The sequence below is a fragment of the Oncorhynchus clarkii genome, chromosome 6, assembly GCF_045791955.1.
Source record: "Oncorhynchus clarkii lewisi isolate Uvic-CL-2024 chromosome 6, UVic_Ocla_1.0, whole genome shotgun sequence".
In the NCBI taxonomy this organism is placed as follows: domain Eukaryota; kingdom Metazoa; phylum Chordata; class Actinopteri; order Salmoniformes; family Salmonidae; genus Oncorhynchus; species Oncorhynchus clarkii.
The window spans coordinates 72,484,028-72,494,860 of NC_092152.1; the positions used below are offsets into that span (position 1 = coordinate 72,484,028).

At 38.8% G+C, this 10,833-nt stretch overlaps 2 protein-coding genes across 3 annotated transcripts in view; both read right to left on the minus strand.

The window, feature by feature from the left end:
• LOC139412222 (serine/threonine-protein kinase 33-like) overlaps window positions 1-2,633 on the minus strand; it is a 36,533-nt gene extending 33,900 nt beyond the window's left edge. For both annotated transcript variants that reach the window (XM_071159049.1, XM_071159050.1), the window contains exon 1: window positions 2,563-2,633. The gene's annotated coding sequence lies outside the window, so the exon portion shown is untranslated. The remainder of the gene's footprint in view (window positions 1-2,562) is intronic.
• Window positions 2,634-3,493: 860 nt separating this feature from the next.
• Window positions 3,494-9,787, minus strand: LOC139411573 (ras-related and estrogen-regulated growth inhibitor-like protein). The gene is made up of 5 exons (XM_071158110.1): window positions 9,616-9,787; window positions 8,837-8,893; window positions 8,074-8,147; window positions 6,635-6,783; window positions 3,494-5,727 (listed from the first exon to the last, which is right to left on the minus strand). Exons 1-5 carry the CDS (start codon window positions 9,665-9,667, stop codon window positions 5,433-5,435), a joined length of 627 nt encoding a protein of 208 aa, XP_071014211.1. The 5' UTR covers window positions 9,668-9,787; the 3' UTR covers window positions 3,494-5,432.
• Window positions 9,788-10,833: the final 1,046 nt, after the last annotated feature.

Below are 10,833 nucleotides of genomic sequence, written 5' to 3' on the forward strand. Positions count from 1 at the left end.
ATTTATTTCAGCTTTTATTTCTATCTACAATTATTCTGATATTTCACATTCTTAAAATAATGTGGTGATCCTAACTGACCTAAGACAGGGACTTTTTACTAGGATTAAATGTCAGGAATTGTGAAACTGAGTTTAAATGTATTTTGCAAAGGTGTTTAAACTTCTGACTTCAACTGTATAACACCATGTCATCTTCTAACTGTACATCAAACATAGTGATCATAAAAATTGACACTGTATATGACATGAGTTTAATGATATGGAAACGTGAAGTGCACATTTGGACTTGCGGGTGTTTGGCTTGCTTGTATGACATCAAAGCTGTATTTATTATAATCCTCAACGTCTCAAAGTAAATAGTCCTTGTAATTTACAGCATTTTCCTCACTCAGACAATAAAACATTTGCAAAAGTTGCCCAATTAGTGGGAGGGATAGGGGCAAATTCTTGTCGCGCGTGGTGCTCAAGACAACGGTTGTAAGTCAAAACCCATGCAAAGCTGTGAAGTAATGTATAGTATATTACAGTACAGCCACTGCGTTCCAATTTAGCCACTTATCAGTGTCCAAATGTGCCATTTTTAACCCGTACAAGTGTGAAGGCCTACGCCTGCAGATAGTTACTTGAAATGAGACATATAACCATGCCAAAACATGATTCAAAATGGGAATTCACCGACAGATAGCTCATGAAACACCAGCTTCCTAAGCAGGCAAATTTACATTTACAATAGCTGGGTAGGCTAGTCAGACTAACATTGACTAGCTTTCAATAAATTGGCTAAGCGATCAACGGAGTTACCTCTTCATACGATCAAGACAATTCACATTGCATGCTGCATATTTCAAGTGCACTCAAAAAAACAGATTTTGATCTTATTTCAGTCTTCATCAAACATTTCTGCAAGAATTTAAGGTGCCAACACATTTTATAGTCATAAGACTGTTTCACTGTCAGATTTTTAAAAAACGAAATCAGCGCCTCCCTCGGGGATCGATCAACTTCACGCTTTTCGGCCCACTGCAGTTTATCTTAGACTGGTAGGCCTAGCCATAGAGATCTTATTAAATTACTGTTCTAATTATATGGGCCTAGCCTATTCAAACGTGTCATTAGAGGAAGCCATGAAACAAGACCATTACATTCTTAACCAAGAAAGGCATTATTGCAGGAGGAGCCAATACCCAGCTGCTTGAAACACATAATTATTTCAACCTCATACAAGCAGCAATTAACTTTCTATGACCCCTTCCTGCTAAATATAATTATCTGGCATGAAACCTGCATAGTAGTGTTTTAATGTGTGTGATGTTTAAAAACATTCAATGCACTGATTGAATGGAGTTTGAAGGATTCCTTTTAACAGCTTTCTGTCTGCAAATGAAGTCAGCTAGTTTTCTACTTACAGTGGTGGAAGAAGTACCCAATCGTCATACTTGAGTAAAGATACCTTGATAGGAAATGGCTCGAGGAATAGTCACCCGGTAAAATACTACTTGAGTAAAAGTCAAAATGTATTTAGTTTTAAATATACTTAAGTATCAAAATGAAAAGTATAAATAAAATTGCTTATATTAATAAGCAAACAGCACAATGTTCTTGTATTTAAAACATCTTTTTTTTTTATCCACAGATAGCTACGGGCAGGCACCCTTCAACACCCAGACATTTACAAATGAAGCATTTGTGTTTAGTGAGTCCACCAGATCAGAGGCAGTAGGGATGTTCTCTTGATAAGTGTGTGAATTGGGCCATTTACATGTCCTGCTAAGCATTCAAAATGTAATGAGTACTTTTGGGTGTCAGGGAAAATGTATGGATTAAAAAGTACATTATTTTCTTTAGGAATGTAGGCAAGTAAAAGTAGTCAAAAATATAAATAGTAAAGTACAGATAACAAAAAAACGATAAGTAGTACTTTAAAGTATTTTTACTTAAATACTTTACACCAAAGACTACTTACCTACAATATAATGTTGGGAAAATAGTTTTAGGCCTATTAGTTAGGTAACTTTTTTTCCACATACAGTTAGTTCACTGATGAAATAGAGCTAACGTTAGTAATAAGCAAGCTAATTTACAGGACTCCTCAAAATAATCAATAACTACATCAGCGAATCCAGTCCTCGGGGGACGGATTGGTGTCACACATTCGTCCCAGCACCTGCTAACACACCTGACTCCAATAATTAACTAATCATGATCTTCAGTTTAGAATGTAATTCGTCTAATCAGCTCTATTTGCTAGGAAAAAGTGTGACACCGACACTCCGGTCCCCAAGGACTGGAGTTGCCCATCCCTGAACTAGATTAACGTTAATCTCGAATTAATTCAATTATATGTAGCCACCGCCACAAAACGTAATATATAGCTACATAATTACACATTATTAATGAAGATTACCTAATGTTAGTCATTAGCGAAAAAACTGCAGAGGCTAGTCAAAACAAAACACACTGCTGCTTTTGCGTGTGTTGCCATGGCAACAGCGAGAAGTATGCAAACGACCTACTTTTCATTGAAACATAACTAACTAATTTAAATCCTATTAATCTATTTACCTTATATTTGTTTGTTGTGGGTAACGGTGAGATCCGTTATTGTATTCATCCAACGTTACAGTCTCTTTAGCAACCAGGAATCAAGTGACATCGCAAGAGCCACTTTCCTTAACTTTTCTTGTGTGATGCGAAAGGTGGTGTACTACGGATACTAAACAGGGACAAAAAAGCGCAGTGAAAATCTGGCATCATATAATATTCTCTACCAACAGCAACACTTGATTTGAATGCTCTACTAAAGGAAATGTATATTCTTATAGAAATACATAATTCATGTATTGCTGTTACGGTATACAAATTGTCATACATTGGAATGTTTTGAATAGTAAACCTATATATTTTCACACATTTCATGAAGATAAGAATAAGTCTATGACTATGGTAAATCAAACTGAATAGCACTATAGTTTACGTATGCAAACTTCACAGGGTGCCCTATCTGCCTACATGGTGATTAGTCCCCATCTAGTGGAGAAAAGTGATATAAAAAATGTTTGCCGTAAATATGTTTCTTATTATTTTGTATCTAATGTTACAATTCCATTTCTGTAAAATTCAAAAATTCATATTTCCAATTATCAGCTTAGGAGGGAACAATATAGTTTAAATGTGATAAGCAGTGGTATTTGGATCTCCTTTTAGTACACATTTTTAGACCTACCTAACTGCCAAGTTGGCAGTTTATGAGGATGACAGCAACATTATTTTTGACTAAATGCAATCCCTGTTACTGTAGCATGACAACAACTTTTAATGAATCTTAAAAGTAAAGGCAACATCATCAAACACATTGTAAGTGTTACTAGATTCCAGAGCTCCTTTGAGTCCCCCACTTTAATAGCTTCCACTGTTTGGGCATCTTGCCAGTTCTTGGACTGTCCATTGTAAACATTAATTATGGTTGCACATTTGAAAGAGTGATGCTTGTATAATATACTTTTGCAATTTTATTGTCTCAACGTATGACCACATTTTCTAAATACAACAGAATGGAAAAGACAACATTATTGTGATATTAAATTCCTTATTAAGAACTGAGCCAAACTAAAAAAAAAGCATTTCAAACTTAGGGATAACATTTTGAACAGACATGCTAAAGACAGACATTACAAGCTGAGTTAAATCAATGTTTCTGCTTTTTGCAAAGATAATAATCACTAGATGAGATAGCTGATCACATGCAAACAGTACCCTGAAATCCAAGCACAGCAGTTAAGCCTTGCAGGTCTGAGCTGGGTTGTATACACATTATCCTACCAACAATCGGCACATAGTTCTAATGAGATTCCAAAGCAATGACTGGTATGCTAATTGTGGGTTGTTTTGCATTCGATTCCTATTCAAAGCACTATTCAACAAAATTATTGGATGAAAAAAAGCACGGTGTTTCACCAGAACAAACTATTGGAGTGTAGCTGAATCATTAACTTTAAACCACATAATACAAATGGGACATTATTTAGTTCATTGAATAATTCACACAATACTCATACCCCCAAATAGCTCTTTTATTGCAAGTTGGTCCACACCAGGCATAATCACCCACTGGGTACACACTGGTTGAATCACGTTGAACCAACGTGGAATAAACGTTGAATTGACATCTGTGCCCAGTGGGTAATTTTCAACTAGAATCAAGAATGAGAGGGAACGTTTGTTTTTATGCAAAACACAATCACAGACATTTGCTTGTACTATCCAAAGTTGTAATACATCAGCAAACACATTGAATACAGGAAATCAACAGAATATGTACATGCAAAGAAAATAGCTGCACATTCCTTTACTACTATGTAGGGAATGAATATACTAGCTGCTTTACGTTCCTGTCCACGGAAAAGCAATTTTACCCATTGTTACAGCTTAAAATTAGAAACAGCCCATGTAATACTGCCACAGCAGAAATTCAATAGGATGTATGTGAAGTCATATGCCATAATATGTTGTTAGTGAGGCAATTTACCCATAATTCTTACCTTATTACTGTCCCCTCTGAGAGGTAGACATTGGTGCATATTCCTTGATGCAAACTCAAATATGTTGTGCTCTTTGATCCATAAAACTACTTTTGGAAAGTAATTCATTAACAATTATTTGATTACATGACAAACATGACACTAAATAGGGTCAGTCATTGCTAAATACGTAGATGTTACACAATCAACAAAAGTACTTAAGTAAAAATACTTTAAAGTATTACTTAAGTAGTTTTTGGGGGCATCTGCATTTCACTATTTATATTTTTGACTACTTTTTCCTTTACATTTACTACATTCCTAAAGAAAATAATGTACTTTTTACTTCATGCATTTTCTCTGATACCCAAAAGTACTTGTCACATTTTGACAGGAAAATGGTCCAATTCACACACTTATCAAGAGTACATCCTTGACATCTCTACTGCCTCTGATCTGGCGGACCAACTAAACACAAATGCTTCATTTGTAAATTAATGTCTGAGTGTTGGAGTGTGCCTCTGGCTATCTGTAAATAAATAAAAATATACCAATTGTGCCATCTGGTTTGCATAATATAAGGCATTTTTAATTATTAATACTTTTAGTTTTGATACTTAAGTATGTTTAAAACCAAATACTTTTAGACTTTTACTCAAGTAGTATTTTACTGGGTGACTTTCACTTTTACTTTTCTATTAAGACATCTTCACTTCTACTCAAGTATGACATTTGAGTACTTTTTCCACCACTGTAAAGTCTGGACTATGACGTATGTCATTCAAACTTACAGAGCTGTCCCTGTCCCTATCACAATAAGTGTTCATCAGAATCAACAACCCAGGCGTCCACAATATATAAACACAAGTCATCCCAATCAAACATCCCATCAACGTCCACATGAGCACCCCACCTTCAGACAGATTTCCTCCTCTTGCCGAAGACATTGTTGATGAGCTTGGCCATGGACTTAGAGCCACTGTAGCGACGGAGGTCGGCCCGGTACTTCAGGTGATCCATGACGTGGCGGATGAGCTTGGTGAAGAGGTTGGATATCTCCAGGTAGTCCTCTGCTGCAGAAACCTCCTGGAAGTGGCATCTGTGCTCCTGAGCCAAAGCACAACCCTCCTCCTCAAACACCTGACGGGCGTGGCACAGGTCCTGCTTGTTCCCCACCAGGCAGATTGGGATGTCCATCTTGTCCATCTCTCTGTCCAAAACAGGCACACCAGGGTCAAAAAACCTCCCTCCTTAAAATGATCATCAACTTAATCAAAATATGTGTTTCTTCTGACTCATCATGAATTTCATCTGACGTTCATCACATTCATCTGAATTAGTAAGGCTGTATAAACTACTGAAATGTTTATTGAAGCAGCCCACAGTGTCAAAGGAAAACGAACCAAGTAGGCCAAGTGGTGGCTTCAGTGAAGTTTCAGAGAGTTTATATAATGCAGACAGACCTTCGCCCAAAGTGCTCTTTTGATATACAGTGAGGGTGACTTCTGCTTCACATCTATTTCATGGAGTGTCAAACCATCAGGACCCAGCTGAAGTAAAATCCGACTACACAAATTAGGCCTGACCACCCATGTCATTTTGTGAGCCATATGTGAGTCTTTATCATCTCAAGCTGTCCCAGCTCACTCTTCCACACAGTGTCCGTCGACTGGCTGCAACCTACTTTCACTTAAAGTCCTGTAACAAATGTCCAGTGGAATCCCAATAGTTTCTCTAGTATTTAATCATGTTTTAATTAACGCCTCTGAGATAATTGGATACAAGCCATTCTGGGCAAATTCAATTGAACATGAGAAATAATTTACTCATATAATTAACTAAGTCGAGCAATGAGGTTGTAAATCCTAGAAAACATGTTTATCAAGAAGGAAAAGCCTACACTTCTATCACAGGCTGCCTTTTGTGTTCACTTCGACTTCTATTCTCTCTATGGTACAACAATGTTAAAATCATGTTGGAATCTGCCACTTTAACTGGTGTGTGTCCCCCTGTTAGCATAAATGTCTGTCCAGGAATAGGAATCATTAATTCATCAAAGCCCAATCCCTTCCCTCCAGTAGGCATCAGGCCCTGGGTCGCAGGTCACAGTCACTCACCCCTTGCAGCTCTCTCCGCGGGCTTCTTTGATCTGACATAGGATGTTTTGGGCGTTGAGGAAGGACGTTCGGTCACTGATGTTGTACACCACGATAAATCCATCGGCCCACTCCACCGGCTCTTCCAGGATACATTTGCTCTCTCCACTCTGACAGGGCAGGGGACAGGGTGTGGACAACAGATCACAAACACATCCTCACACATCTTACCTAACTTATGGAAACTAATGGAAAAAAATATTATGAATGATCTTTTGGTCACTCAAAGCCTATTTTACATGGGAAAAGGCTCCCCGGCATTACGCACTCCTGCCACCATCATTACGCACACCTGCCTTCCCCCCGTCACGCGCATCAGCGATTATTGGACTCACCTGGACTCAATCACCTCCGTTTACCTCCCCTATATCTGTCTGGTTCCCCGCTCTGTTCCCGGCTTCAGCATTAATTGTCGTTTGTCGTTGTTTACCCGTGTGCTGACGCTGGTCCTGTTGTGTTACTTGTCTGTTCCTGATTAAATATTGTCTCCCTGTACCTGCTTCTCATCTCCAGCGTCGGTCTTTACAGGAAATAGGGTAACTGTGCAAAACCTTTAAACTATTTAATAGAGGTCCATTTATTAGGTAGCCTCACCCCTCAGAGAACTATGGAATATGAGACAAGTAATGGGAGGTGAAGCTGTTGAGTACAAGCTTGTGTTTAAATCATATCAACGGGGGGGGGGAACTCAGTCTGGCTTTAAACTTATTCTTGAAAGTTGTAATAGTAGACTGCACAAGGTGCCATTTTGAAATTGGGTAGGTCATCATCAGTTCCTCTTGTCATGTCAGTCATTGCATACCTTAGAGAGCTATTTATAACTTGTCAGAAATGTCCAGATGAACTAGCCCATGTCAGCTAACATTTTTTTATTTCGTTTTTTTAACCCATAGATATTGTTGTAATTGTTTTGTCATTCAAATATCACGAATACACATTAGACATGGCAAATTGTATAGAATTGCAAGAAAATTTGCTTTAAAACTGTTTCATTTTCTTTGCACCCCATGACAAAATGTGTGGAGTGGTTGGAAATAAGCTTTAAACCTGCAACATTCTCTCCACCAACATTAGGGGTGTGAACAGTTTGTCATGAACAGTGCTTGTGCCCATAGAAATAGACGTGGCACGTGCATGCAGGGGGGGGGGATCATAATAAAAGCCAACATTTGGGAATGACGGGTACCGAATGCGGCTGCACAAGCAGTCAACATGTTCTAGTGCTGCCTGTCTCTGCTTTCCAAGGGCTGATCATTGTGTCTAGTGTATCCTGAGCTACAGGGGATTATCATAAATCACATCAGAACACAACATACAATCTATTTCCCATGCCATTAGATACTACTATGTTAGGCATGAGCTAAAAACACATGAATATATGCAGGGAACAGATCAGATACCTGTGAACACGGATCAAATACTTCCAAGTGTAACAGTCTTCCTTCGATGGAGAGCCTTTTACGGTATAAGGAGTCTGTAACACAAGTTCAAAGCATACTTATTGTAATAGGAAACGTGCAATAGTTCAAATCTGATGTAAATAGTAATGTACAGACTTCTCCCATGAAATAATGATTACTGTAAGCCTCAAACATCCAGGCCATGATTGTTCTGATGAAGTAGACTGAGTTAATTAATTTAAGGGAAAGGTCTGAAGTCATATACCCCTGTGTAAACTGTAACATCAAATGCAGCCATCTTCCAGCATGTTAAACAAGCGATGACTAATGGGAACATGTCAACATGCCAATGACTTCATTCAGAAATTATAAGTTACCCTCGGCCAAGCATATCACATTAAACCAAAACATGTGTTAACACATACTATATGTGAACTTGAAGAATCATTTGAATAGTCCAATCAGTAAATGATTACTTCAAATTCACTCACAATTAAAATGCCTGTGTGAACTATACTTAACTTCCTGGTGGATCTTGTACTGTGCAGTATGTGTGTTTCAATTCATGTCAGACTCCCAGGGGTAATAAAGTAATAAAACGTTTTACTCCCTAAGTTGACGACATTGGTGAACAGCCAGTAGCAACAGACTGTAACTGTGAATACAACAGATTGCATTTTTATGTCCTGAGAGCATATCTATATGACATTGTAAAAACATTACTACCCTACTTTAAATATGGGTGAGAAATCTGTGTACTCACTGGCGTTGGAGGCATACTCTCCAATGAAACGTTTTGTCAGAAACCTTACCAGAACAGCTAGAGAGGGAGAAATGTGACGTGGGTAAGACAGGCGTATTAATATACAGGAAACAAGAACATAAACAACAAATAGTTTAATTTAGGCTTGGATACTTTGGTCTTAGTAGTGGAACCCTGAACAGTTGTTTGGTAAGCTAAAACAGGGCTGTTCAGTCATGGTGTTTTCCTATTCTGCACTTCTCCACTCTCCCCTCCATGTGGATTGAACACTGCAGTGGGCTTTATCCTGCATCTACTTTTATTAGTTTCTACCACAGTATCATTTCTCTCTCTCTCAAGAGACCTTGGTTGAACATGTTCCAGTTAGCCTGAGGGATCGCACTTTCCCCTGCCTTACAAGAAAAAGTATTCCTCATCAATTAGATGCATGTTCCAACCATCAATCTAAATTTCCTCTCTCCAAGACCTTACATAAATCTAGCAACTTCATTCCTCTTCTAGAGTTATGATCTAAAAACATTGTGCTTGGAGCTCATGCAGCGATCTCTATCTATCTGTCTAGGTGATCATTTCCCTCTGGTCACGGCTACACTGTAGAATGTTACACTGTTTACAGTGAGGGAAATTACACGTTTGTATGCAAAGCATAGAAATAAGCAGTTCAATTGTTCTGTTCGTTTGGGAGACCTTGCAAGCCTCTACAGTCAAATACAAGAAACTAGGCAGTTAAAGAAATACTTAATGATGCAAACACATACATTATTCATTCAGGCATTTACCTGATTTCCCTGCTCCCTCGCTGCCCAGCAGAGCCAACTTGATGTCATTCATGTCTGCAGACTGGAGGTGAGCTGCTGAGAAGGACTAGCTGAGCTCTCTTTCTTTCTGCTGTCATGTATGCTAGGCAGTATCAGGATTAGAACTGTGCTTGTAAGAACTGCTCAGCCACAACAGATGCCTGTGGAAAAAAGGAAAACATACATAGTGTTTCATGTCCCCTCCCACCCAATGAGGAGAGTGCCAAGTTGGATTACACAGAGGTCACCACAACACTGAATACCTTAAGAATCTCTCTTGCTCCTTTCCAGTTAAAACATTAATAGTAGCCAGGGGGAGAAATGGCACTCAATATAACTTAACAAAGTTAATATGTTTTCCAGATCATTTGATTACTTTCTTTCATTTATTGTTTTCCCCCCTCAGGACATGGCAGAAAATGGTCATATATTTGACTGCAATTTACAATGCAGACATCTAAAAAGACAAAACCTTGATGCTTTCTAAATGTCTCTTTCACATTCACTGTACCAGTCTATAGTCCCACCTATCTAGGGTTTGTCCTTGGCCTCTGGGTACACACTATGTAAGCTGCTGAACATCTGCACTGCTGTGGGGATAGACAGGGCTTTAGGGAGACCAGAAACAGTTAATACCGCTGATACCTACCAATTACCATGGCTAACACATAAGCTAAGCATTAAATGCCAACATATGTCCAACGTATGAGGCATGGTTTGATTGCAGGGTTCAGTACCTTTGAAAGGGAGGTACAACAATCCACTTTCCCTTTTTCCCCCCACAGTTCAAAAAGAACAAAGAAAGTCATTCAATTCTTCAAACTTCAATTTCATGGACTGCTTCACTAGTCAAAAAGTCCTTTCATTTATTTCTATTTTTTTTACACTGGCTGTTTTTCCCCATGTCTACCACTGTCTACCACTGTCTACCACTGTCTACCCATGTCTACCACTGTCTACCACTGTCTACCACTGTCTACCCATGTCTACCACTGTCTACCCATGTCTACCACTGTCTACCACTGTCTACCACTGTCTACCCATGTCTACCACTGTCTACCACTGTCTACCACTGTCTACCACTGTCTACCACTGTCTACCCATGTCTACCACTGTCTACCCATGTCTACCACTGTCTACCACTGTCTACCCATGTCTACCACTGTCTACCACTGTCTACCACTGTCTACCCATGTCTAC

Coding starts and splice junctions, on each gene's coding strand:
- LOC139411573 (XM_071158110.1), bottom strand. CDS start 9,667: ATGAATGACATCAAGTTGGCTCTGCTGGGCAGCGAGGGAGCAGGGAAA. Junction 6,784..8,073: donor TATTTGATCCGTGTTCACAG/GTATCTGATCTG, acceptor CTGCCCTGTCAG/AGTGGAGAGAGCAAATGTAT. Junction 5,728..6,634: donor CGCGGAGAGAGCTGCAAGGG/GTGAGTGACTGT, acceptor TGTTTTGGACAG/AGAGATGGACAAGATGGACA.